At 41.2% G+C, this 27,703-nt stretch overlaps 1 protein-coding gene across 2 annotated transcripts in view; it reads right to left on the bottom strand.

The window, feature by feature from the left end:
• Positions 1–4,489: 4,489 nt before the first annotated feature.
• The window catches only part of KIFAP3 (kinesin associated protein 3), a 67,301-nt gene continuing 44,087 nt past the window's right edge, over positions 4,490–27,703 (bottom strand). The window contains exons 18-20 of one of the 2 annotated variants that reach the window (XM_035538256.2): positions 26,928–27,117; positions 22,656–22,755; positions 4,490–4,918 (exon numbers count right to left, since the gene is read on the bottom strand). In XM_035538256.2, coding sequence (XP_035394149.1) covers positions 4,810–4,918; positions 22,656–22,755; positions 26,928–27,117 — 399 coding nt within the window. In that variant the 3' untranslated portion in view covers positions 4,490–4,809. Of the gene's footprint in view, positions 5,076–22,655; positions 22,756–26,927; positions 27,118–27,703 lie in introns of both variants that reach the window. The other variant, XM_035538257.2, reaches the window with a different exon arrangement.

Raw genomic sequence — 27,703 nt, 5'->3', positions numbered from 1 at the left:
TTGCAATGCGGTGCATGGGGAGGTCTAGCAGTGGGGCAGAGTGCTCAGTGTCCCCTCTAGGGCAGATGGCTTTAGGGGTAGCTAGAAGAACTGGGTCTTTTTAAATAAAGCAGACGGAGGAAGGAGAGGGGTGCAGGAGAGTACAACAGGTCCTTACCCTGTGTAGTAGTATGTGAGGCACAGTACGTGACACACCATGGGGTGACAATAAAGCAGACAGGAACAGAAATTAAAATGAAGCTCAGAAATGCAGCCTCCCTATTTGGACAGATCAGAAGTCTTTGTCCCAAATACTTACGCTAAAAGACCCTGGCCTCAAGTGCAAAAGGGTTGGACACTCCTCACCTCAGAGAAGCCACACAAGGACCTATGCACAGATTTAGATATCCCCTGTGCATGCACATGTGATGGGGGAAAGGTAGAAGACCTGAGCAACTGCAGGTAAAGACAAAATATACTTAATAAGCAATGACTTCCACTCACAGCTCTGGCTGCAGGCTTCAGGCAGTGAGGTGACTCAGGAGGCTCTCAGGAAAAAGCATGCTGACTGCTCTATCATTTATAGCATATTTACTTTGCTCGACTGCCTGTGATCCTCTGGAGAAGCATTTCTTCCCTTTATCTGCTGTTCCCATATGGCTCCATTGTTTCATTCAAACTGAAGTGCTGTGGAGGAGCTCACCCTCACCAGGGTCCTACAGCGCTAGGTACTAGGCAAACACCAGAGCTGGGTTTCTGCCCTTCAAAATTTGCAATTTGCCTTTCATAAGAGCAGCCCGCGTAGGCTCCTCCAGAGTAATTCAGGACTCTCAAGAGCAGACAAGAAACTAGAAGGATCACAGAGCTGTCAGAAAGTACCTGATCAGGTTTGTAACTAGTTACTTAACTAATTTTGGTGAGAAAAGATCAGCACAGTGGAGAGACAGAGAGCTACTTACTGTAGAAAAGGACAAAGGAAAGGAAAAAAGGACAAAGGAAAACACATCTATGGAAGAGAGCAACTAAGATGTTAAAGAACAGTCAGGGAGCGTTGCCCAGCAGACTCTGCTTCAGTTGCTATCTGCACTGCAGAAATACTCCACAGCTCTTCCTCTTCCAGGCCACAAAGCCTTTGGAAAAGGCAGAGGGAAGAAACGGGGCTGGGGTGGGTGGCATTCCTTGCACCTGCCTGAACCACAGCTGATACCTTTTCCAAGGATGTCCTCCTGCTGCATAGTCACATTAGTTGCAGCTATGTTACAGCACCCTTCTGCTACTAAGAGTATTTCTAAAGTACTCAACTGCTTAATAGACAGAAGCAGGGTTTTCTTTCTGGGGGATGGAGACCCCAAAAAACAAAAAACAGCCCAAAGCAACAGGATACATACCAACTCGAGAAAAGTCTGTGTTCTCATTCAAGCACATTTCTAGACTGACTGGGTGAAAATGTCAGCTTCTAGCTGTGAGCTATGTGCAAAGCAGCGCTGTCCTCCCCAGCCTGTGCAGGCAGGCAGCTCCAGTGCCTCTGGTTGCCTCAGTGCTCTCTCCTGAATCTCAAAAAAAAAAAAAAAAAAATGAGCAGGTCACACCAACTTTAAGGGCTGTCAGCTGCAAAAGAAGCTGCACTAGTAAGTCAGCTTCATTGTTATTTTAATTTTTTTTTGAGGACAGTCATGAAAGAAACAAAGGTTGGGGCTATTCTGAGCATGCTGCTTTTTCCCATGAAGAGTGAAGAGCTTAGTTTTACCAGCAGTGCATTACAGGAATTCCATTAAAGAAACCTGCCAGAGGGGCTTGAAATCTGTTGTATCTAAACAGAGCTTGTCTGGCTTATTCCAGAAGATACATCTCGTTCCTGTTTAGTTTAATCCAAAATGGATTAAATTCAACAGAATCATGGCAGTCTTATTTCAGAATGAAATACATGCTAAACTGTTAGCAGGCAACTCTATGCACACACCAGTGTTTAGAAGACTTTGAATCAGGTCCTTCCTAAGCTGTCTAGGCCAAGGATATTTGCTCACTTCTGCCTTTCCCCACCTTATGTTGTTCTAGTAACCTTCTAGGTGCTAGTGTGGCATAAACAATAATTTAAAACAAGATCTTAGGATGCTGCGTTAAGTAAAAAAACTCACAAAGTGTAACGTACAACTGTAGAAAGCTTGAGTAATAGCTAACAAATATATGAACTTCTCAGCCTATGCTTATTTCACTGTACTATTAACTTTACAGCCTAATTATATCTAAGGCTCCTGCATAACCAAACTCATTAATTAATTAACAGCAGACAGGGAAGGATACTCCTGTGATGGTTAGGGATTGCTGCTGTAGGAGGAAGAAAAGAGGAGCAATGTAAAATTGGGGAAAGGAGGAAAAGGAGGAAAGTGCAAAAGTAGAAGTTGCTAAAAGAAAACAGATCCCTCCGTGTCCCATTTTATGCAGGATACAGTACTCAGGGACTGAATCCATAAATACAGATAATTAAAAAGTTACCCTACAGGTCAGACCCTCCAGTCTCCCTCTGACACCCACAGGAAATGTGATATAGATTGAAAAGTGTATGTGCTCATATCTTTTTTTCCCCCTTTCTGGCTCAGGAACTGTAATTAAAGAGAAAATCAGCCTCTCTCCTGCCTTAGAGAGTATAGTGGCACAGCTGGTTTTCATCTTGGCTAGCAGGCTCTGTCCTCAGGCTACTAAGTGCTGAGTAATTTTTACCAAGCTCTGCTTGCAGATAAATGATGTTCTTCTCTTAGCTGCTGCCAGGCAAAGCTACAAATACTTGATCTTTTATTCTTTTCTCATAAACTCCTAGCACTGAATACTAAAAATGCAGCCAGAGATTTTTCCACTGCCATTTATTCTCAGCATGGTCACAGCTGTATTACAATTACAGATATCCACCCATTTGCTGAAGCTCAACTGTAGTTCCTTGTTAACCTGAAGCTTCCAATTAAAGGCTCCTTCAGTTTCATTGATAGTTTGACTATGCTCTAAGGACCCACTTTTTTTGTTCTCCTCCCCAAAACACATTCCATGAAAAAGGGCAATTTCTTTAAATAACTTCATGCTAATTTTCTGGAAAAGAAAAAAAATGCTTGCATTTGAATACACAGTTTGGGTGATTCCTCTCACAGCTATAGCTATAAAATATCTGAAAGGTTCTCACTAAATGCGGCACAACTGCTGGGCAGATAACATGTGGGTTCGGACCAACGGAAAAAATCTTGACGGGTATGACACTGGAAACCCACCAGTTTAATTCATGTTTTCTGCAGCATTTCTAGTAAGGACTTAAATTTTCTAAGCAATTGCACATGAATTAGTTAAAAAAAAGTATAGAAAAATTATTAAAAAATGTTAATCTTGGCAAGGCTGTTCTTCCACCTACCTCCAGTAAGTGAAGCCATTAATGTGAAGCCAGCACAGGGAGGACACTGAAAACTAGTAAGAAATACCATGGCTAATTTTAGAATCATTTCCAGTCACGCAGTATAAGACCTAGCAAGCAACAGTGCATATAAATGTACCTGCGCACCTTTAAAAGATAAAGCAAGGTTTAAAAAACATCTTGATTTCAGATACTTTAAAGGTATAAGGCAAATACAAACTTCCTAAACACCCCCAATGCCTTCCTTGCATCGCCACCACTCGTAAGGAATCACTGGCTATTGTTTTAGTAGCATAAGCCCATCATCCAAGTATATTTTCAATTTAAGCCAGCCATGAGAGAGAAGAGAGGAACAATTCTGCACATCAATTTAAAAATAATCACAAGTTAGAGGTAGCTTTTCACTTTCAAAGTAAACTATTTGAACTGCTGCCTTGATAGTAGTGGCCAGAGAGGGCCCTGTCCATATGCTTTTGAGAGTTGTTATGGGTAGGGGTGGAAGACCTTAGCCTCAATTCTGCTTTCACGTAGCACGTTTCAAACATGGACTTACACTTGCAATGCTGTGATTGCATTAAGCCAATGTGAAGATGTCTCAAAATGTCTCTGCTGCTCAGTCCATCACCTGGGTTTAGATCCCACTTAAACCCCTGTGAACAACCAGGACAGGATGGCTACATTCATATTTTAGGATGGGAAAGTTGGGGGAAAGACTTTGCACCTTGATTCTGTACCAAGCCACAGTGGTTTTATTCCTCTCTCTAGTCCTCAGTATGTTGGTGGCTGTCTTCTCTCAGCCTACAGGAACACTCATGGTGAAGGTATTTTTGTGTTACAGTTTCTAATTTTAAGTGTTTTCAGCTAGGCTGTAAATGCTTGAAGCCTAAGGGGGGTGAATCTGTGCCATCTTTCCATTATTAAAAGGTGTCAGGCCCAAGACTGGACTTCAGTAACTACTTGTGAAGACAGTGCCAGGAGATGCTGGGGCTTAACAGTGTTCCTGTTACTGAAGTGTTAGAGGGAAATGGTCCACATTAAAAACGCTTCACATGAAGCATTCTTCTTAAATGCCTTGTAAAACAAATGAAACATGGGTTAGAAACGCATTCACCACATTCAACACTGACCACACAGGTTTTTATATTTAATAGAAATTAAATTAGTAGCTTAATATACATAACGTGACGCTTTCCAGTCCAGTAGCTTTCAATGCTTGCTTTCAAGTCACAGAGCAAATACTGTACAAAAATGATAAAGAGCAACTGAGGAGTAAAACAGTCACTACGACACTGGACCCAGAAAGGCTAGGTTTATCCGGAGCTACACACGCCAAAGGATACATAGGGATGGACCCGTCGTGGTACAGTCATGCATTACCGCCGACAGATCTACCGCCGGCCAGGGCAGGGAGCAGCGTCCTGGAGCGCGCGGGGGCCGTTTTATCGTGCCCCGTAGCTGTAGTAGTACGGTTCATCTGGGCGGTATCCATACGCAGTTGCTGGGCGGCCAGGAACCCCTGGTGTCTGACCAAATCCATCAACTCCGATGCTATAAAAAGGGAAAGAAATTACAGGTTTTTGTATGGTAGAGAAGGTGTACTAGTGCTGGTTGCTCCAACTCTGCACGCGATGGAGGTAGGTTCTAGAAGGCAGTTTAGCAAGCCATCTTCCCCATTCTAGCCAGCACTGCTCCATCTTCTCTTCCCCTGGCAAAAAAAGGATATGCTGCAGAAAAATCAACACTACTCCTGTCCAGGAAAGGCAGGCCTAGCAAGTCATTGCACTGACGCTTTAAGCTTTTTATTATTTTTATTTTCTGAAAGCAGAGAAATGGCGAGCTGGCATTGTGGGATTAACCAGCTTCTTGTGAACTGCTTTTGACTTTCAGCTCAAATGAAAATCCCAGAAGACACACAACTCTTCTCTCCTATCCGTCTATGGATTTACTGGCAAAGCACTTTGCTTCCGTGACTCAGTTTCTCTGTCTGTATATTGAAGGTTACATGTATTTGTGGGAAGGCTTTGAGTATGCCTCTTGCAAAGCCCACTGGTAACCCCGTGCCTGCACAGCACATCCAAATCTATTTTTCTTCCAAAGAGACAGCCAATTTCTGAAGCCCCTGGGCAAACACCAGCTAGAAATGAGAAAGTGAGAATATCTGGCATAGCGACATAGTTCAGCAAAGGACAATGTTTCTGATGGGCTGCAAGACCGAAAAGTAAATGGCAGAAAGAATTCATCATATAGTAAATGGCTATGTTCTGATGAGACACAATATGTCATTTTTCATACAGAAGAGCATCTTTTACACCTAAAAAGTCCCACAGCACAAGAACTGTGCAGGGAAAAGTGGCACATATTTCACGCTCAACAATAACTCTCATGCAGGAGGTAGAGGAAAAATGAGCATTGCCTAAGATGCTGGATGACTGCCTATTCTTAGCTATGTCACTTTTTAACTTCCACATCAGCAGGACAAATAGAAAAGGATTCTGATTTATTGTCTGCCTGAAGATGCATTGAAAGGAGTTGAACTTCCCTTCTGAAGACTGTCAAAACACAAAGAACCAAAGTGCTTTTGGAGTGGGGAAAAGCTGAACCTCATTACTGCCAATTAGACATATGGAACATGGGTTATGCAACAGTCAAGGCCTGGGAAAGAATGACCCATCCAGAAGACGTACAATGGGTGGGCCCCAGGCCCTGGCTCACCAAAAAGCTGGCACTACTGAATCGGTTGGATTGAAAGGGCTCAGCTGAAGCACTGGGGGACCATGTCCAGCACTTTGTCCTCACAAAGATATTTTCCTCGGTTTGTGCTGCCACAAGGGCCTAGGAAAGGACTCTGTGCCTGGTTTCTCAGGAAACTGGTTCACGTGTGGGATATTCTGATAATCACATGAAGGTGGAAGGTCTGAGGCTGAGGTTTGTCCCCTGAGAGGGAGGGAACACAACCCACAAGCCTGAACTTGAACATCCACCTGAATGTTTCTGGAGGAATGCAGTGCCCTGAAAGTGCTATTTCCACGTCTGCCTGTCCGTATTTGGGTTGGCAATGCCTCTGTCTCACAACTTGTACACGGAGCCATCAGTCTGACCCTGAAGTCTGATCAGTCCCTTCAGCACGGCAAAGGAAGCAGAGCAGGAGTACTGCCCCCTGTAGTGATGCAAAGCTATGTGAGCACACCTCTGGCTCCACACCTGCCTCTGGCCACCAATTCCTTCCCATACCTACTCCAAAGTCCTATTACTCTTTTCCAAGCCCATTATGAAATGAGCTGGTAACATCTGAGGCAAATTCTCCAGGTCCCTTGTTTGTTCCTGGCAAACAACAGCTTTTTCTTAGCGGGCTTGAAGCTTGCAAAGACTCCTAAGAAATGGCGTTATGAGAAGTCCTGTTACTTTCTCCGCATCTAACTCTTGTCTCAAGAAACACCAAACCCTGCACTCCAGCTCTACCTCTGCCTGCACGCACTTCGGTCAGAGGATGGTCCCTGCTTCTACCACTGCTCTGCAGCATGCAGACGGACCTCTGTCAGACACAGCTTCCTGAACTGCAGAGCTTCAAGAACTCCTTTTGGCCTCTCCTAGCTCTTGCTCACTCTGCTACCAAACTGAAACCCTTTTTTTCTTTGGGCGAGGTGTAATAACGATGCTGAGCCACGAGGTGGCAATGGGTCTCTATCGCTGCAGGCAGAGCTCTCCCAGCTATTTCCAGTTCAGAAATACTTATTCAAACACTTTTAAATATATTTAAATTGATAAAGTGAGCAGGGAAAATATGGTTTCAATTACATTCTCAGCAAATCATTTTTATATATATATTTTTTTATAAATGTGTAAGTAATTAGGTAAAGATCCCTAGAGTTTAAACTTTGAGGAGTATCAGTTGTTTCCAAACGGTTTAGACATATGTTAGTGTCCTGAAGAAAACTGGAGGAGATGGATCAGCTGATAACTGCTTTGGACAGTTTAAAAAGAAAAAAAAGGAATAGAAAATCACATTAAAACACCTTGATCGAATCACCGCTCTTCCCTATCTAAATATTTCTCATCAGTAAATGAAGGCTTGCCCCTGTTTCAAAAAAAAAGTTGGCTTCATTTTTGTGTGTTAGTGATCTTGAAACTTACCCAGATTTGCTTGTTTGATTGTTTGGGCTGGCAAACAGCACAAAGCTTGTCCTCTCGGTGGAAGGAAAGGCTATTGAACCTCAAGAGGTAACAGGGGTAGGGCAACAAAACAGCAAACGCATCTGCAGACTGAAGTCTGGCTTACTCATGAGGCTGGCAAGCGAAGTGCAATGACTCTGCAAGCATAACCTACAGAGGTGCAGACTGGTTTAAAAACTGAGTCCTGCTGAATCCTTGCCACTCCCGCCAAGAACAGCAAAAAGGGCACAGCCAGGAAAGATGGTAGATTTCAGCTATAAACACTCCTGGGCTAATGATTGGCCTAAGATGGTGATTTGTGCCATGTGCTCTTAGATTTATACCAGCAATCAACTTCAAAATTTGCTCCTAGGTAAAGCATGTTGTCAGTTTTATTTATACAGCATCTACACGGAAACTGTGCTCAACAGAGCATCAGCCTGTCCTCCCAGAAAGTGAGGGGCACAGTTAGGCCATCAAGGCAACTGTACACATCCCCAAATTGTTATTTTCCTACCTTTAGGCAGCCTGGTTCAGCTGGACACCTAACAGAAACGCATGCAATCCTTGTTGTAGAATGGGTACAGATCATGTAGTATCACAATAACCTCTCAGATAAACGAACTGCACAGCTGCCCTACCCTGCAAGTTATTTAAGGCAGCTTTGTCTCACAAAATCACACACGTGCACACAGATCGGAGCTTGCTAACCACGCAGTCAAAGCACAACTGCTTTCTTGTGCACGTTTACCACCACGCCTGGAGCTCATGGAGTTAAACAGTGAACAGCACAGCTAATTACTATGTAATGCTAACCTCAGTTGCTGGTTCATTTTGAAACCCTTTAAAATATGAACTGTGTATTTTACCCCTATGCACTCTCTTAATGATTTGTTTTTTTTAGACTGAAATCACTTCCAGCCATCAGTTATACTCGCGGTCTCTACACATGCACTTCTCCAAGCACAAATATTTCTTTTTCCTATTGGTCTGCCAGCCCCTGTCAGAGCAAATTTCACTTTAAACTAAATGCTATGATACTTAAAACCTCTTGGATTACTCGGGCTGCTAGTGTGATCTATGACCTTCCCCAAATGACAGCTGAACTTTCCAATTTGCTTGTACTGCTGGGGAGCTGAAGAACACATGCTGAAGAGGAAAGCGTTCCTGATGGGCATGAGTACGGAGAGATTTCTTAACAGCTCTGCTTATTGATACTTCACTCGGATTCATAACATCCAAATTAATGTGCCCATCTCAGATCCTAGGTGCCCTGACATCATTTAAAACAAAGTCCAACCGATCACAGGAAATGGCAGCCAGCATCCCACTGTGTCCACAAAATACTTTCCTTAACTCCCTCCTGAACGCAGAGCCTCAGACAGGCTTTGTGGCACGTCTGGAAGACTTGGCTGCCTCAGACGGGGCACGCTCTGCCAGCAGCCCTCTGCTGGGGTCCCCACTCAGGTTTCTGTGCTGCTCATGAGCTCATGGTGCAGGCAGGGGGGCTCCTGAGGCTGGTCTGCACTGTGACAGCACCTGGGTGCAGGCTGACCACAGAGCAAAGCTGCTTTCTGTGAGTTTTCGTGATGCGATAGACACCTGAGCCTGTCCACGCTAGCATTCACACTGTTAGCAGTGCTAGCGTTGACAAGCTGCTCTGAAATGGGGACTAATTCCTCTGGCAGAAGCACAGCCTCAGAAAGGCAAATCCCGGGTCACTCAGGAAATTCTTGCTTGAAGCCAAGCCCTTGAAGTCCAACTGGAAACCCACAGGTAGGATGCACAGATCTTGGAGCAATCCCAGAAAGAAAAACTGCTTGAGAAGGAGGCATGGAGCAGTACAGCAAAAAAATCATACCATAAAGAAAAGGTGGTAGCTGCCTGAGCAGGTAAAGTTGGCTCAGAAACAGAGCCTTGATGTTCAAGGGTGCAATAACAGTCTAGGAACTTATACTTTAGGTCCTACATCTCATCCTTTTCAGTTTCATGGTTAGAAGCCCAAAATTAAAGCACCCTGAAATCACCAGCCACTGAAAATGAAATCCAAGACAAACCTTACTTGAAGCACATACAGCTTCCCCCAGAGCTACATTTTCAGCTGCATCTTTTCTCATCCTAAACCTGCTCTGAAGCAGACCTCTCTCCTTACTCTGCATCAGCAAGGCTCACGTCTGACAGGCTATCCACCACTCAATAGGGATACAAGTTTTATAATTTTATTTTACAATAAAAGCATATTTTACTGTAAAATATGTAAGTTTATAATTCACTGGGTACTCTGACCTTGATAAGACCAAGCAAACAACTTACGCAGCTCTCAGCCGCCCTACCAACTCCTCAGGAAGGAATCACACCATTCTCCATGTGTTCAAATGAAGAGCTGAGGGGGGTTTATTTGCAGGCCTAAATACGCAGCCCGTGTTTACACACGACACCTTTTCTTGCTCCCACTGATCACACTTCTGGCTTCACAAAACCCCTGCTGAGTAAGAGAAAGGTGCAGCGCGTCCCTGAAGTCCTCACGTTTCCCTTTGTGAGCCTACTAGCGTGCGACAGCACTGTTGGTAACTTATGGCACAGTTACCATCCTGTATTCCCATATAAACGCTCATGCCGTAAACCCATCAGCTATAATGCTGTATCAAGTTCCTATACATAACAGACAGGAACGCTCCAGGCTGTATTTTCCCCCTCAGGAGGTCCCAAAGCCACAGGAATGGCACATCAGTCTCTAGTCTCCAGACAAGCACAGCATTATAACCGGCACAACTGAGATGCAGGTTATAGACTGTAACGCTCGCCAACAAGAGCAAAGTCCGTAGGTTTTTCTTTCCTCTGAGGCTTTTTTCCCCCTCGAGAGTTGATGAAAGGTGCCAGACTGTACGCCTGCGACATTTGTGGTGCAGGGCAGCATAATCACGTACGGGATGCAGCAGAGGCTGCAGTCCTCCCAGGCAGATCAGGAGACCCGTTGCAAACACTGCAGCTCCCTCTCTCCACAGCTTTCCTATGTGCACAGACCGGGTCAGGGAAAGGCAGGAGGACATCCAGGCCTTGTCCCATCGCACGGTTAGGATTCAGGGTGGCGTGCACCCAGCCAAAGGAGGTAGGAAACATTTTTGAATTCTACAATAAAACAGAAACCTCTAGTTTCTTAAGTTATTTCAGGTAAGAAATATTTAAGGTGGTGGAAGCTAATCCTCTGCAGGTACAGCTAACCCAACTTTAACAAAGGCTCAAAGTCTGGGAAACCAAGGGCTCTCTGGCTTTTCTACTGATACCTGCCACCAACTAACTCTTCATAAATTATTTTCATAATAAACATCACGAAACAGTGGAAGTCATCAGAAAATGGCATAAAGCTTTTGCCTTTGCTTAGAGTCTAGCAATTGAGAAGATGATCCAGTTTACTTCTCTGTGCCAGCTGCTACTTCAGTTTTGCATTGCTAGCCATAATTTTTCCTGTCCTTCAGAGTAAGAAGGCAAACCATTGGTTATAGAGAAACAGCATACAACTGAGAAGCCTTAAAAAACCCAACACGTTTCTTTATATAAATGTTCTGTAACCGTAGATTCTCCCACTACTGGTAATGACGTTAAACTATAAACCACAAGCCTCTTAAATTCTGTCTCTTACAGCCCCACTTTCTCCCCTATCTGGGAAGCTTTTTTCCCCATACTTTCTATCCCTCAGGCTCAAGTGGGAGGGGAGCTTTGGGGCAGGGACTCTGCCTTTGCACACTGCATCAAACACCAAGCCTGCCTCTACGTTAGCATTTAATATTAATCTACTTTTAAGAGTAATACTGTATTTGCTCAAAAGATAAGAAATGTCAGAACGAACCCAGGCGATGTTATTTTAGCTCCCTTGTGCATGATGATACAGCTTTTATGGATATGATCATGTCTCCCCTTCCATGTGATCCAGCTTTCTTCAGTGCACTTAATGACTTAAAGTTTCCAGTTGTTTCTGGACTGGGTGCCCAGTTGTATCTCAGCACAATACCGCTGTTTCTGCCATTTAATCATAAACAAATGCAGATCTGACAATTGTGGATATGTGAGCACTGCATCTTCTGTGTCAGGCTCCAGCTACGCATCAAGCAACAAGCATGCCAAAACTCACTGGTGGGAAGGCAGCATTTAAAAAACATATTTCCCAACTGAAGGGTAAGAAAGCACTGAGTTGAAAACAAATGACCTTGCTCAGCCAAATTCGGTCAGAACCTTGCTTGAAAGCCATGGAGCTTGCCATCTCAGCTCTGTGAAAGCAGCCCGGGACTCAGGCTCAGTTTCTTGCTCTGTCAGTTACCTGCTGGGTGATCCCAGGCAAGTTGCTCTTTTTCTCCATGACCTCAGTTTCCCAGATGCAGTATTGACAGAAAACAAAACCAAACGCTGAAGACACCAAATGATCAATTACAGTAATTAGAAGACTCAAATTAGACCAATAGAAAAGAATCAGAAGCCTTCATCTACAACACCCCTCAAAAAGACAAAAAAAGACTTTCAACTGCTAGGAAAGCAACCAATCCAGATTACAGCCAGCAGGCAAACTAGCAACTCAGTTGTTTCATGCAACTCTCCTGTTTCTTTGAAAGGCATCAGAATAACTTCACTAGCATTCCCTCACCCAGACTCACAGCTCCACCACACGGTAGGGGAATTTCTCAGCCATTCTGCACAGGATTTGTTAAAAGGTCAAGTGCACAGTCAGAGCTGGAATGGAAACCAAGAGTTCTGACTTTCCATTATAAGCCTGACAGAAACATCTCCTATGCTCTTGGCTCAACAACTGGCCAAACCCACTGATTAGATACATCCATTTCTAAAAAATTAATTAAAAACTACAACATAAAAAAAGACCCTGAGAGACAGGCAATAAAAAAAAAATAATCAAGGAACATGTCTTTTCCTCCCCCTCTCTTCTTGGGCAGACTAAAGTATTTGTGTCAGCACCATAAATTGAAGAGCACATTGCCTTCACCTTAACCTAGTAATAAGTTTGGCTTGGGGCTGTTTCAAACATCTCTTTTACTGAGCTCCAGTGATGTCAGTATTATGCTTTGTACAGCAGCTTCAGCCAACAGCCAGAGCAGAATAAGATCCTGAGGAGGCAACTCCGCAGAGGTGACTTGTCACTGACTGTATCAGCTCAGGATCTAATCCACATCTTCCACAGGCTTCTGACCAGCCTTCCTGTTTCCAGACGGGAAGTGTTTCTTGCTTCTTGTGCTAGGTTACAGATCAGGGTCACTATGAAAATGCACTCCCAGATAAGCAGTCGAAGCAGAAATGCAAGTTTTCAGTGCCTTGGACTGAAGCACTCCTAGCTGAACAATTATTCCTTTAAATATTTATACAAGCTCCTCAAGTCCAAGCACTGCCACTCAGCTCTGTGCTTCAGTACAAACGGGGAAAAAAGTTCCCCCTTGTGCACAAATACCCAGAGCCGTGCCAACAGGTTACTGGCTGATAGTCGTGCTGCCTCCAGGCTCAGCACCAAGAACCAGGCAACTCGACAGGGAGGACAATCCAGATGCTGCAGGGAAGGAGGGAAGAGTCAAAAAACTCTGCTCTGCCTTGGTTTACAGCTGCAGCCAATAAAAGCTTTCAAAGTCTCTTCTGAAAGTTAACATTACTAGGGGATTTGCAGCGTTCACTAGGGCACACACAGCAAACGCAATGGGAGCATTATTACCGATAAACAAACATTAAATATTTTTGCCACCATAGAGGATTATCCAGATTTCAACCCGTTTATTTATCAACACAGGGCCCTAGTGAAGTCTTGTCAAAATCCATCCCAGACCAGTGATCGTTTTAGTGTAAATCAAGAAGGAAGTAAATCTAAGCGCCTCTTACCACTTTTCTTTGCTCTACCATTAGATACACTAGGGAACATGCCAGATACAAATACAGATGTTGAATATTTTCTTGGAGATCTACATCTTTGAGTAACATTATTATGCAAAAATTTCAACTGTAATTAAATGGAAGGAAAATAAAATGTTTCTAGGCTAAAAGTTGGGCAGGGAGTCTTGGAAAAAACAACAAAACTTAAAAAGCTCAAAACCCAGAAGGCAAATAAACTCTCTAAACTTGTATACTTTTTTTTTCCGTAAGTCTCATGGTTAAAAAGAATTTTTTTAGTTTTCCAGAGGGAGAGAAGGGTAGTTGTCATCATACATGCATGACTGAGGCTGATAAAGACAGATTCTGTGTCAAATTTTATAATCAACGCAATTTCAACTATTTGGCAAAAGAAATTAATTTGATACGTTCAATTGTTTTTTAATACTAGAGACTTGTTTGCAGCACATGTTCATTTCAGATAATAACGATCAGAAATATCCCACTGATATATGGGACTTAAGAACTACCCATAGTATGTTTAATTTTGAATCCTGTGAGCATGCTTATACGTAGCATACAAAATACCCTTCACTTTATTACAGTTTTAAATCTTTCTTCCAGGTCTGGCCTTGCAACCACTTGCCTTGATAAAATAGGTCACTTGAAAAAGGAAAGCTCAATAAAATGAATTACAAAAACAACAAGATTAAACTGATTGTGCTGTTTTTGTACAGTGCAGCTGAATTCTGCAAATATGCTGCTGGCTGTGGTTTGGCATTTAACAGCATGCGATCAGTGAGAAGGAGGAAATTTTATTCTCATTAACTGTTGCAGATTTACTGCAGTGAAAAAGGGCTATGTAACCTGAGAAGTGACAGAATGGAAAGATCAAAGCAGCAGTCTGGAAACTAAATAAACCTTCTGGCTACTTCCTGCAAGGAAAATTCACTCTGGCAATGTAAAACAGAGTCCAGTTAAAAACTACTCTCAGTTTTATGAGCTGTCACAGCAGCTTGAGTGGTTTGGACCAGTCAAGTTTAGAACATTATATTTCCTTGTTTTTGTCTCAGATACTTCTGTAAGCAGTTTTATAGTTTTTTTCTTTTTTTTTTCATTTTAAAGAGAAAAATAAAATTCTTTTCTTTTGGTTGAAATCGAGAAGGTCACAGCTAAACTCATTAAAAACAGGCAGGTCTTCATTTGCACATTCCATTCCCATTTACTACGTTTTAATATTTTACTTTGAGATTTATAAGCAATGTACATTTGCTTTAATAACTCTTCCGCGTTCTGTTCACTTATTGTTTAATATAAGTGCAAATCAGTTTACAGAGCCCAGATGGCTTGTAACCAGGGAGCCAGTCTATTCCTAGTAGCACATCTGGAGGGACTAAGAGCAGCAGACAGAACGTGGGAATTAATTAATGTTACATTTCAAAAGAGACAGACCCAGGTTTGGGGGATTTTTTGGTAGGACATTCCAAAGGACTTGAGCTAACTGCTGCAGCATTTTGGCATTCTTTTAAAATTCTTAATAGCCACCTAGACCATGTCGGTTAAATGAGGCCAACTGCAGGTGGAATATAATAAAATCAAAAGCAGCCCAAAAATGTGAAAGACGAGTGCAAGTGAAAGAGGCCCTAGTATCCTATATTCCAAAAGAGCCGAAGTGCATTAAAACCTCAATGCTAACTCTTCCCAAATGACATCTGCACCTTGCCAAAAAAACTTACACCTTCAAAATATTCCCAAGCAAGCTATTTCATCTATTAGCATACTAGTGTGATTGTTCAGAGCAATTAAACAACTCTTACAGTAAATTAAACGAGTGCAACATGATCCTCCATGATCAGGGACCACACACCTTGGAGAGGTGGTGTGGTCTGGTCAACAGTGCACAGAGAGCAGCCAGGAGAGCACTGCTCTGCTGAAGGCTCTGACACCTGGCAGAGACAAAACTCCTCACCTTTGGTTCCCTGCCCACCTCAACTATCCTTGCTCTTTGGGGTAAGGACCATGCATTGTGCTGTGATATCAGCTGCGTGTTGGGGGACACAAAGAGCCGTTAGGAAGCTTCTCCTCATGCAATCTAAGATGAGAGCAATGACACATAAGCAACCATGCACATTAAGCAGTTGCTGTATGAAGAATAACTGTTTTTGAAGACCACTGTCCTTATTTTGGTGCAGTATGCGCAGACCTCCAAGCTCTGGGAAAATCTGATGCGCATGGGTCAGGAAAAGTCTTTTTCCCTTGAAGAATCAAACCCCGGTCTTCAAAATTGCTACAGTAACTGTCCACTGCGTAAGAGCATAATTTGATTCAATACATCCTGGTCAGACCTATACTGGATTACAACATGATCAGGTTGCAGTACTTAATTTCTATAAACAAGGCTTTGAAACAACGGTACGAAAAAACTACTAAAATGACAGCTAGGAGGGAATATGGCCACTAACTATGGCCACACCAGGGAAAGGAATGAGGTAACTGTAGTTTAATGGTACAGAAACAAATTATTATAAACTGGACACCAACAAATTGAACTTTGCATTCAAAAGCTTAGTGATAAAGTGTTCACGTTCTGAAAGCACTGCTCTCACATTTAAGTGCCAAAGGGAAACAAATACGTACATACAGTGGATTTTGACATTCAGGCCATGATCCAAGACCTGCAGAAATCAAGCTAAGTCTTTCCATTTACGTGTCCTAGACTGGAATCAAAAGCTCCAAAAGACAGCAGGCCCTGCTTCCTTACTACTATCTTTTAGATGCAAGATGTTCATTCCATACATATGTAGGACCTGAACAGACACTGATGAACAAAAAGAAGTGACTAAGCTTATCTGCCTGTTGCACATGAATAGTCACTAAATGCTGCACTGTCCACCTAAGATGTGTGCTTTATTATGTCAAGCCTTATTGAGCAGCATCAGAAATTTAGTGAAAACCTCCTGGCCAAGCTGAGTTTAACTTCTTAAAAACTAAACATGTAGGCAGTTAGAACAACAGACTATGATAAAAAAGATATGACTGCTACCACTAACAACATTTTTGTGGGATAAAGAAAACCAACAAAAAAAACCTTATTTGTCTCCAGAAACTTCATTGGTTCTGGGCCTCTCTTTAAGGCCTTTTCAAATTCATTTCAGTGGGATTTACAATTTGCTAATACTGATGTGTGATAAACTAATAAAAACTTGCCTACAAGGTTATAGGCCCAATTTACCAGTAAAACCTAATTCAATTCTCTTAGGAAATGCAAATTAAATAGTGTCCAAATGGTGGAAGCTGAGAAATGGTAGAAGCTGAGTACAACTCTGTACTGCAGAGGAAAAACCATTTTAACTTTTCTTTTCCCCCCTTTTAAAATAAATTTTAAGTATGGAAAAGAAAAAGTAATGCACAAAACCAAGTGATATCACTATGGTAAAGTGTTTTGAAGTAGAACCATATTGCAATAATAATTTACATTATACCAGCTTTTATTTCCGTCAGTTAAAAGATTTTATACTTACTATATGTCCATCTCTGATCACACCTCTAAGACAGGAAAACATCACTACCTCTACTCAGATGTTGAAGAAATGTGAATACTGTCATTTCTCCTCTAGCACAGACTCCACATCAGAACTTTTTTTTTTTAAATCTTAATTTATATTTCTAAGACCTGTGAAACACAGCTTCTTCTGCCACTGATGGCTGTAAAGGGTTGCATGAAGCAGCTCACTTTTACTCTCAACTCATGCACCAGTTTTTCACCTTCAGAGATTACCTGCAAGATGGCAATTAACTGCTGAAAGGCTGGGAAGGGATAGCTCAAACTTCTAAACAAACCTTTCTGAAAACTGGTGTTTCAAAAGAAAGATACAATGGATGAGAAATACTCCCACAGCAGGATCCCTCCACTCCTCCAGTCTTTTCCTTAGGAAGAAGGTTCTTTATATCAGAAACATATCTCATAGGGTTTAGAAACTAAGCAAGGAAAAGAAATGAAATCCTAACCTCAGTGCTTGAGAAGAACAACATCGGACTGCTTTGTGAAGATGAGGATCTATATGGAAGATAGCTGTAAGTGCTGATGTAGGAGACAAATTACAGGTACAACCAATTAAAAACATTTTGATAAACATTCAGAGTGTTTATTTGCCACCACATGATGCAGTTCCTGCACCCGACCCGAACAGGAGCTACTCAGCTGTGACACGACTGAGAGCTTGCACCACACCGCAGAAGCTAATAGGAACGGAAGGCTACAGCTCTAGGTCCTTCCCTCAATAAAGTTCACCTCTGATTTTCATCAGGGTACCCAAGCAAAAAAAGCCCATGGATATGACTACGCTTGCCATTCAATATGGGCTTTCAGCACATGCAAACATTACAAGTGGGTAGTTTGGCTAGGGATGACGTAAGCCACAGTAACAATCTTCTCTATGCTCCACTAGCACCTATGGCCATTCAGTCACTGAAGCCCACAAGACCAGTTTCTGCCAACCCAAGACACAAAACCTAGCTTATGTATGCCCATACTTCCCAATAGACACAGCTTAAAGGCAGCACAGAGCAGCCTGCAGGGTCCTGGCTCCATGTCCTGAACTCACAAAATATCACAATGTCCTACCATGGTAAAAAGAGGAGAAACAGCTACAGATTTAGGTCATTAAACCAGGCAAGAGAAAAGATGTTCCATCAAGGAGTGAGACAGTCACCCCATAAAAAACAATTGTTTGACACACCAAACCTCACTGTTTCCTGGGAAGAAGCTTCCATCAAATCTCTGTGGAGAGGACATGCGAGTACACACGCTGGGAACCGCACACAGAGACACCTTGTCTCTGTGAAAACGAAGACCATGCAATGGCAGCTCTGCTCCACTTTATAATCAGGTTAAAAGATTCTGTACTGGAGAAAGCTTCCTCTGAGAGAAAAAAAGTTTGGGCTACCTCCAGCACTCCTATTAATCTTTCTAAAGCTACAGACAAGACAGAATTTGGGAACTCTGATGAAGCTATTTACAACAAATTGCCTTTCACATGTAAAAGTTTCTACCATTATCTAGTTATAGCTGGGAAAGGTTAAAAAGTTTCTTCCCAAAAGGGAAAGAAAAAATACTGTGGAAATTATAAGATATTTAGCCATCACTATGATGCCTGTGTCTTAAGAAAATAATCTCTAGAAGGTGATTAAAATTTGATAAATGACCACAGATTCTTGAAGATGTCTTTCAGCTGGTTTTTCTCCCTTGCAGCTCAGACACTAAGCTGTCATCACTTTAGCCAAAAGGTGAGGGATTTTTTGTTTGCTACACTCGTAAAACTTTCACTCTATATTAAGAGTTATCAGAACCAGGAGCACTGAATACAGATTTTTAATAACAGATGAAAAATTCAAATCTATACCTAATGCCCATCTGCTTCTGAAAGACAGTACGACAATTCAAAGCTGGTAATCTAATCACAAAAGTCTTTTCCTAGCCAATGAAACAACCTGGATACAAGCTGTCAAAACAACCTTCTCAGCCATTTATTTTGCGCAGAATGGAAAACATACCTTACGATCTGCTTACATTCTGCTCCAAGGTTTTAAGGAAAACAAGAGAGGCTATTTATGTATTTTATCAGTATTTCTACATGCGTTATATTCTGAAATAATTCTACGGACATCTTACACAATAGCACAACTCTATTAAAAATATAGTTCAGAAATAAGAGCTTTAATCTAATAGCTTGTGGGGTTTCACAGCTTATGACCAGAAACAAAACAACTTTATTTCTAACAATGTCTTGGGTACCTAAAATGAGGGTGGCAATATTATAAAATGCCAGCTTTCCAGGTTTTTGCTGATGTGCTGCTTCTCCTTTATGCTGACAAATACTGGAAACATCCATTATCCCTACTTGCCATCGTGATATGGCCAGAACCAGCACGCAAGCAAATTTACATACTAAATTCAGGGCTAGATACTCTTACAATTCTCTTCAATGTTGTTCTGTACTGTAGGAGTTCATCATCTAGGGCAGCATTCTCTGACAGTAGTTAGTACTGTCTGTTTTGAAGGGCATTCTAAGAAACCCTATAAAGGGAAGAACATGTCTTTGAAAAATCCAACACTTATGATATTCCACCTGGTTTGACAAATCTGTATGTGTTCTTACTGCTAATAGAATTATTTCATGCTTCCCTGTTAAAAAAAACACAATGGAAATAAAACCAACTGTGTTCTAGCCCAGTGAGTCCAGGTACATATAAATATTTAACAAAAACTCCTACTTTACTCTCGACTTCAAAAAAAGACTTTCCTACCCACATAAGACTGTGCAGCATGTCTGGTCCAACACGTGTGTCTTGTGACTCCTAGGACAGGGACTCCACAGGAGATTGCAGTGGTAGCCCTGCTGGGTTACAGGGAAGTCAATAATTTCATTGATTACACACCTGGATATATCTGCTGCTCCAATTCCCCTCAATTTTCTTGAATGTAACTCAGTGGAACTGAAAAGGCAATCCCTGGACCACTGCTAGAACTAACATCCTACAACCAAGGCAGCACATGGTTTTCACTATCTGCTCCATGCAATATAACTGGTCTAAGTCTGATATAAGGCAGCTGGTGTGGGCTGAGTTCCCTTGTACAGGTGTTATTAAATACTGCTCATGGTGAAAGCCTTTCAGGCAACTTGAGTTTGGTTACAGCCATGGAAAAGTCTCCTAGACCCCTTTCTTTGGCTCCAAAAAGTGAGGTTGGTGATCAGACACACTTAAATCCTGGTAATGCCTCCCTTTATAAACACACTGGGGACATCAGCACTAGTTCAATACCAGCTCAGCTTCTCAATGAGATTCAGGCACTAAAAAGGTCGGTCTTGCTGGCTGACCTGTAAGTACATTTATGCAGGCTCTCCTGAAGGTAAGGGGAAGTCCCGATTTACTCTGAGCATGCTGCAAGGATAGGAAATAACCTCAGAGAAATTAAATAGCTGACATAGCCTAACTTTTCCTCCTAGGACCGCAGAAAGTAGGAGAAAGGATTATTCAAAGTTGAGTAGAAAGAAACCTGCTCATGGTTGTCACCTACCTCAAATTTCACATGGTGGTCTTAAATGATGGAAAAGACTCACTCCGTTCCCAACTCACCGCACTGCTTAGCGAACAACCATTTCTATTACAGAATAATAAAGCCTAATATAAAAGGCCAAGACCAGAAGACAGACACAACTAAATGCATAATAAAAAGCGTAACAAATGAAAAGACTGAAAAACATGCATCTACTCATTTTAAAGTCATCCCTCCTCAAACTCACAAAAAAGATCCTAGGATTAACTGACTTGTTAGTTGTCTATGCAAATCATAACAGCTTTCTTTTGAAAAGTTTCTGAAAACATATCCAAATATTAATAAAATGAACCACTTTTATAACAAAAATCTTGATTTATTAAAAGCTGGAACTGGTTAAAAATAAATCCTTGACATAAGGTTCTTGTTAGCTTTAAACTGTAAGCATAAAAATACCCTCGAATTATGTTTTGGTATGGATGAAATGTACTCTATATAACACATAAAAAGAGCCTTGACTTGCTGCTATTATTTTTAATTAGGGTCCCTAGCACGTATGGTTTTACCTTCCAACACCAATTGAAATTTGGGAAAAGGGAGGGTCTGACTCTTCAAACTCATGGGACTGGCAATTCCATGCCTCATGCCTGGAGCAATAATGCATTTTACATTAGCTCTAAGCATCAGGAAATCCTGGCTTCTGGCGCCAAGAAGTTCAAAACGATAATGACACACATCTGAAAAGTAGGATTCGCCATCCGACTGCCAGTATCTATTCTATCAAACAATTCAGTCCTCCTATGTTACAAATAGGACAGAACATTTGCAGCAGTCCATACTGTTTCCAATTAGACCGTGTCTGGACTGCAGATAAATCCATGAAGCAGTCATACAAAAAAAAAAGCCTACCGAGAAAACAGAATCGTAACGAGAAATCTGAATATTTACAGAGGCTATCAACAAAGGGCAATTACAAAGTTTGTAGTTAGACAAATTGCAGTTTGTCTGTCCTCTTTTTTAAGGTGGGCCTCCAAAATGCCTGGAGACATCACAAGGAAATCCTACAAATGTTTATTTTAATTAAGGATACACCAGGTGCATTTTGCTACTCATTTTACTTGGAAGACAATCAGACTAAAACACAGCTTATTAACGTAGCTCCCTGATACAGGCTTGAAATATGAGACCAAGCAATCTACTTTAACTTTTACCCACGGACACTCAAGATCTTTCCCAGCTGAAAACTTTCTGGAAAGCCAAGAAGATCATGACTAGGGCTATCTTAGTTTATTGGAAAGAAAGGAGGCTACAAACTTCCCTCTTCATCTTTTTTTCTTTTTCCTCTTCTTCCACGGGGCCATAAAGACTGTTGGGACTACATAGCCATACAGTTTCTGGTTAATACAGAAACCTGTCATCTCCTGGGTTGTGTGTCTATGTTAATGTTGAAGACCGTGAGCCACACAGAACAACTCCAAGAGCAGCAGATGGCTCATACTTCCCTCAGTTTTTCAATCGCCAGCATGCCCTGAGATGAAGGCTGCACATGTGGAAAAGATCAGATGACGTGGTACATACCGGTCCATCTCTAATCCTTTTGCTAAAATATTAATCATAGTTTTCATAAGTAAGTTAACAATGTCGCTCTTACTAGAAATTTAGCCAAAACATTACCTGGCAAGCGACTCTTCTTAGACTTCATGCCAGTATCCCCTTCCCAAACACAAGCTCCACACAAAGGGTTGCACAGTGATCTGAACTTGATCCTTTGAGTATAAACACTTTTTTTTCTCCCTTCTCAAGGTAACACATCTTAGTTCTGTGTTTTTTTTTTTTCTCCCAGATCTGAGAATTTTAGTCAATTTTTTGTTACATACGCTGCCACTATTACACCCTTGCTATATTGCCTGAATGTTAATTCAGCTTTCTGGTGCATCATGAGTACAATAAACAAACAAGTAACCTTCCACTGCCCCTTAAAAACTACAAGAAGCCAAAGTAAGAAACTTTTTTGCTTCAGCTATGCATACTGTGAACTGGTCATACCTACAAATGGTGACTAAAGTTGTAAGTGGTGCAAAAATGTTATTACTTAGGAAGGAAACCAATGTTTTAGACAACATTGGTTGGTATAGATGGTACAGACTGACCGTAGCACGGTCTCTAACTCAGAATATTCTATGATTCCATGGTTGTATGCATTCTTCACAAACAGCAACTTACCTGCTGGAGAAGGGATGCTGCCCAACAAGGTCTCCGTTTTGAAGATGATAATCACTGAAGAAATCTGGACTCACTGCTCCATCAGGGGCTATTAGGCCATCTGTAAAAACAAGAAAGATACAGAGACTGTAAAAGAAGTGCATGATTTCGGGGCAGGCGGGCACTAATTTGTGCTGTTTTTTCTCAAATTCATTAGCAACTTGGATTATTTCTGGGAGGAATATCAAGCAACAATAATACTGAAAAGGAGCAACTTCAGCTACAACAGAAGTTTCACTGGGATTCCATCTAGTCTACTGCCCTGAGATAAGCTACACCTAAGAACATTTCTTACCTCTTCATCTTAAGACCTGGAGATACTAGATCAAGAACCATATTGTCTGCCACATCATGAAAGGGAACACAGAGGAAAAAGTAATGGCAAGGGTTAAACATGGATCTAGGCCAGCAGCATAAAAGTAGAAAAGCAACAAAGGTCTTAATTTTTCAAGAGACTGCCTTTTACCACCATCTTTTAAAACTGGTTAAGGAAAAGAAATAGGAAAGCATCTTGGAAACAATTTTTTGTTCCCTATTTCAACGTCTTCTTGCTATTCCCTAAAAGGGTGGTCTTTTCACACAACAAACTCACAAGAAGATAGATTACTGCTTTCTTTTGCTTCATTTATATTAAAGCACCAGCATTTGAAGAGGCAAACATCTGTAAAGCCAGTAGTATTCTTTAAAGGCTTCATAGTCTCTGCTTGCTTTATAAAGAGAAGGAAACCAAGGGCTAACATCTTCCCTCTGTTACATCAGTGTAAATCCAGAGTGTCTTTGAAGTGAAGTTGAAGTGAAGTCAGTGAACTGACCCCAGCTGAGTGAGAGCTCAGCTTAACTCTTTCCTGTTCCCATTCCCCAAACTCATTTCTTGTTAATAATAAGGGCACAGTTAAAACCTGATAATTAATATGAGGCTCTAATTAGGTAAACACTATTCAAATAGACCCTATCTCAGTTCATCTCTGTTACTGTACGAAAACAACCCCAGACTTGCAGTGCAGAAAGCATCCCAATAAAAACAGGGCAGAAACAGGTACATTCTAACGGGTACTTTAATGGTTTAACAGAGGATAGAGAGATTCCTAATGACTAGGAAGTTACAAATGCCATTCCACTTTGAAGAAAGAGAGATAAGATCCACGGAACCACAGGCCACTTAGCTTAACCTCTGTGGTTTCAAACCTACAAAACTGCCTGTGCAGGAAGCAGTGGAAAGTTACTTACAGACACAAGGGCTTAAAGATGACGACTCAGGCATTCAAACAAACCTCCATGTGCTTTATGAATTTACCTGATGGTTTTTTGAAGATAATATAGTGACAAATGATAAAAGGAATAGAATTGACACATCTAGATTTCTAGCAGACATTTGATGAGGTGCTACAGAGATTCGTTTAGAAGATAATGCCTCACGGGAAAGTGACTGAATACAATGCAACAGATTGCAAATGAAAAATGCTAGCCATGATCAGACTACTTTTTAGCAGTATAAAGACAGCTGTAACATGGCTATATTCTAATTGCATGCATGTGTATACAGTATGTGAAAGAGTATTACTTGACAAGCAAACATGCTGGCACAGATCCGTATTACTGCCTTTCAGTGTGTTCAGATAGACGTGAGTACACACGGATGTAAGATGACCAAACAGCAGGGAGGAAAGTTGAAATAGTTCTTAACAGTTCTGTGAAGTTTTCCTATTCTTGTATTGTTCAAAAAAAAAAAAAAGCAATGGACATTAGCATTTCCGCACCTACATTTCAGATGAAAACCAATAAAACTAAGGGACTTTGTATTTTAAACAGGTTGGCTTAAAACTTCTTTGAAAGCAGAGACACTTAAAAATAACATCTCACTATCTTTCTACCAATGAAGGCGGCATTACATTTTCACTCTGAGGCCGGAGCTGCTGCTGCTTAAAGCGTCTTCAATCAGGAGTGCTAACATTCAAACCATATCACTCAGTTACGGCTCACAGGAATTTATATGAAAATGAAAGCACATGGATATCATCAGCTGCATATAATACAATTACAGTTAAAAGGACATCCGTTGTTATGTACATTTCAACATAAATTAGGGTTTTGTACTTTCAAAGCAAAGAAGACACTGAGCTGAAGGTAACTTCAGAAATTCTACCAAGTTTTTCGTACAGGTTTAGATCTCTTTGCAAGAGATATTGGTATACCTTTGCAACAGGAACTCGTCTTGTCAGCAGGAGACTCGAGAATTATTATAGCTCAGGTGGGGATTTGTACCATGCATGAGCCAGCAGTGCAGGCTGTTTCTAAAACCACTGTGCCAAAACACAAACATTTAATTTCTGACTGCAAAAAGATTTTTATTTTTGTTATTTTTGACCAAGTAATGCCATGCTGTTCAGAAACCCAAATGCCTACTCCAGTTGGTACAATAATCCATAGCCTTTAAAAAGGAATACTATGCCCCCCCCCCCCCCCAGTCATATCTCAAATCTATAAATTTAGCAGAGTTCCGAAGCACACCATGACTGGTGCTTGCTGGAAGGAACTTGAGAAGTGAATCTGTATCTTAAATACAATCAGTTACTCTTATACATTTGAAAACAAAAGCACTTTTCAAACATCTGCAGAACATATCATTGGAAATCTGCCTCTCCTTCCTAGTCAAGTATCAATTCCAACACAAAAATCTTTGTTGAAATAACATTAAGCCAATAACATGAACGGTTAAAAACCAGGAAATTCAGTATTACTGGTGACACTCCATCTCTAGCTCATGTTGTTGGGAAAAGAAGCGGTCCCGTGAAATAAGCAAAGGTTTAAGACTTATAAAAGGAGGACTGCAATAGGCATGCTGTCATGTCTTTAATGTAGGAAGCCTGAAATAGACTTGATGTAATCAGAGACCCTGATACTGTACTACACACGACTGACACTGCTAACCTTGAAGGACCAGTGCAGGAAAACAAATCCAGTGCTGCAGGATTCAAAAGGGAAAAACATACCACTGAAAGGGCAAGTTGCTATCGCTGACATATGTAACCACGAAATGAGTAAAAATCCTTAAGTTCTCTTATACTTTGAGAATGAATTTTAAAATTCTGCTGAGGTCTTGCACATTTCTTTTCTCACAGCAGCTACAAAGCAAGCTTACAGGTTTCAGTGGTTTTGTTTTTCTTATTACTATCCTGCAAATTCGCCCAGAGTCAGAGTTTTGTGACTCATGCTTCATAGCAAAGGACTGGACACTTACATGGAAAAAGAATAGAAAAAGACTCAATCCCAGCAATTAAAAGAAACACACACACACACAGTCATCCAGGGGTTTAAAAAGGATATAAAAACCACAAGTTTGAGAGCATAAGCCAACTCCTAGTTATTAAAGGTTATGCAGACTTTTATCCAGTGCGCACATTATTTCATGAGTATCTCCTGCAGGGCTTTTTGAACCTCTCTCTGAAACGGGTGGCAAGAGAGAATACTAGATTAGATACATCAGTGTCTTAATCCAGTATGGCAATGTTTAATGTTCTTACTAACTACAAATCTTTACAGACGGAGAGAGCAAGCAAGCAGACTTCACATGAAAACCTCCAGAACCATGCCACTACGCACTATTAATAAGAGTTATGTTCTTAAGTTTTTAATCAACTTCTTCAGATTATCAAGTAATAAAGCTTTTTCATACGATGATCTTGAAAACAATAGAAATTCACATGCTTCCCTAGATATACGACAGCAATATTATACAAATAATGATTCACAGCATGATTGCCACTGCTAAGGAACTTACACATTTAATGTGGCTCAAGTCAAGTCTTGCATTAAGTTCTGCAAAAACAAATCTGCTACAGAAGTAACACACAAGATAGAGCAAAATTCAGCATCAAATCCCATAGCTGTACTGCTCTGTGAATTTAACAGGGATAAGAATGGGTTTGTGTTTGGCTAAGCAAACAAGCTACAGACATAAGAGGCAGCTGTGAAGGAACAAGGCTGGACCACCTTTATTTAGTTCTGTAATCATGCTCTGATTACTCTGATTAGCTAAGGTAGATCTGTTTGCATTTCTAAAGACCTGTCACACTTTGTAAATTCATGGATATACAGTACTCAGTCCTTCATTAACATCCTAACAAGGGCAAACACACCCCTGACTAGTATTCATCAATGCTGCTGACGCACAGTGGCAACAAATACAACTGGGGTAGCAGTCCTCGTGCTGAATACTAATGCATGCTGCCTTACCTGCATTGTAGTAGAGGTCAGGTCTTTCCAGAATATCCCCTTCATGGATGTAGGGCTCAATACGATCGTCCCCGTACAGATACTGCTCACTGTCATCCATCTGCCGACTCTCCACCATCTCCAGCCACTGAGAGTTGTGCCATCGAAATTTCTCACTCTGGATTTTTTTAGCCCATTCCTCATCATATTCCTGTTTAACAAAATCATCACACAAGATTTTAGGATGAAGTACAGACAAAGACCCGTTTGGTTTAACAAGAATTTAACATCAGCAAAAGATCCAAGTTTCAGTGCTCAGTGACTTAAATCCTCTATTAAGCCTACAGAATACTTTGAGCGAAAAAAAGGGTAATGATTTTGCAAACTCTATGCATTATTCTGTTTTTGTACATGCAACACCAGTACAATATTCCCTTTATGGTTTTTAACTTTACACTGTTCAGAAAAACCTCCTGCTATAAGCAAAGGAGTTCCATCACCATGGTCTCCTCACTTGGAGGATCAAGAAGAGCCAATTACTGCCAATTTTTAGGGGGACTTCAGTAACTAAATACTAACACTGACCAAATACACAGCATGATCTCCTGAGACAAGCGTTCGCTATGACAATTAGTTACTAGAAAACACAACAAAAAAGGCTGTGATAAAACCAGCAAGTCTTCATTTTATTTGAAGAGCTCCAGTAAAACAGGATTTAATTTCCAACTTCTTGTCAAATTTTGTAATAGCTTACTATTTCTAATATTGAACACCCACAAAAATAGCACACAACATTC

Source organism: Cygnus atratus, chromosome 8, assembly GCF_013377495.2.
Source record: "Cygnus atratus isolate AKBS03 ecotype Queensland, Australia chromosome 8, CAtr_DNAZoo_HiC_assembly, whole genome shotgun sequence".
Lineage (NCBI taxonomy): Eukaryota > Metazoa > Chordata > Aves > Anseriformes > Anatidae > Cygnus > Cygnus atratus.
The sequence above is the reverse complement of the archived record's forward strand: the minus strand, read 5'-3'. Positions and strand labels throughout refer to the sequence as shown.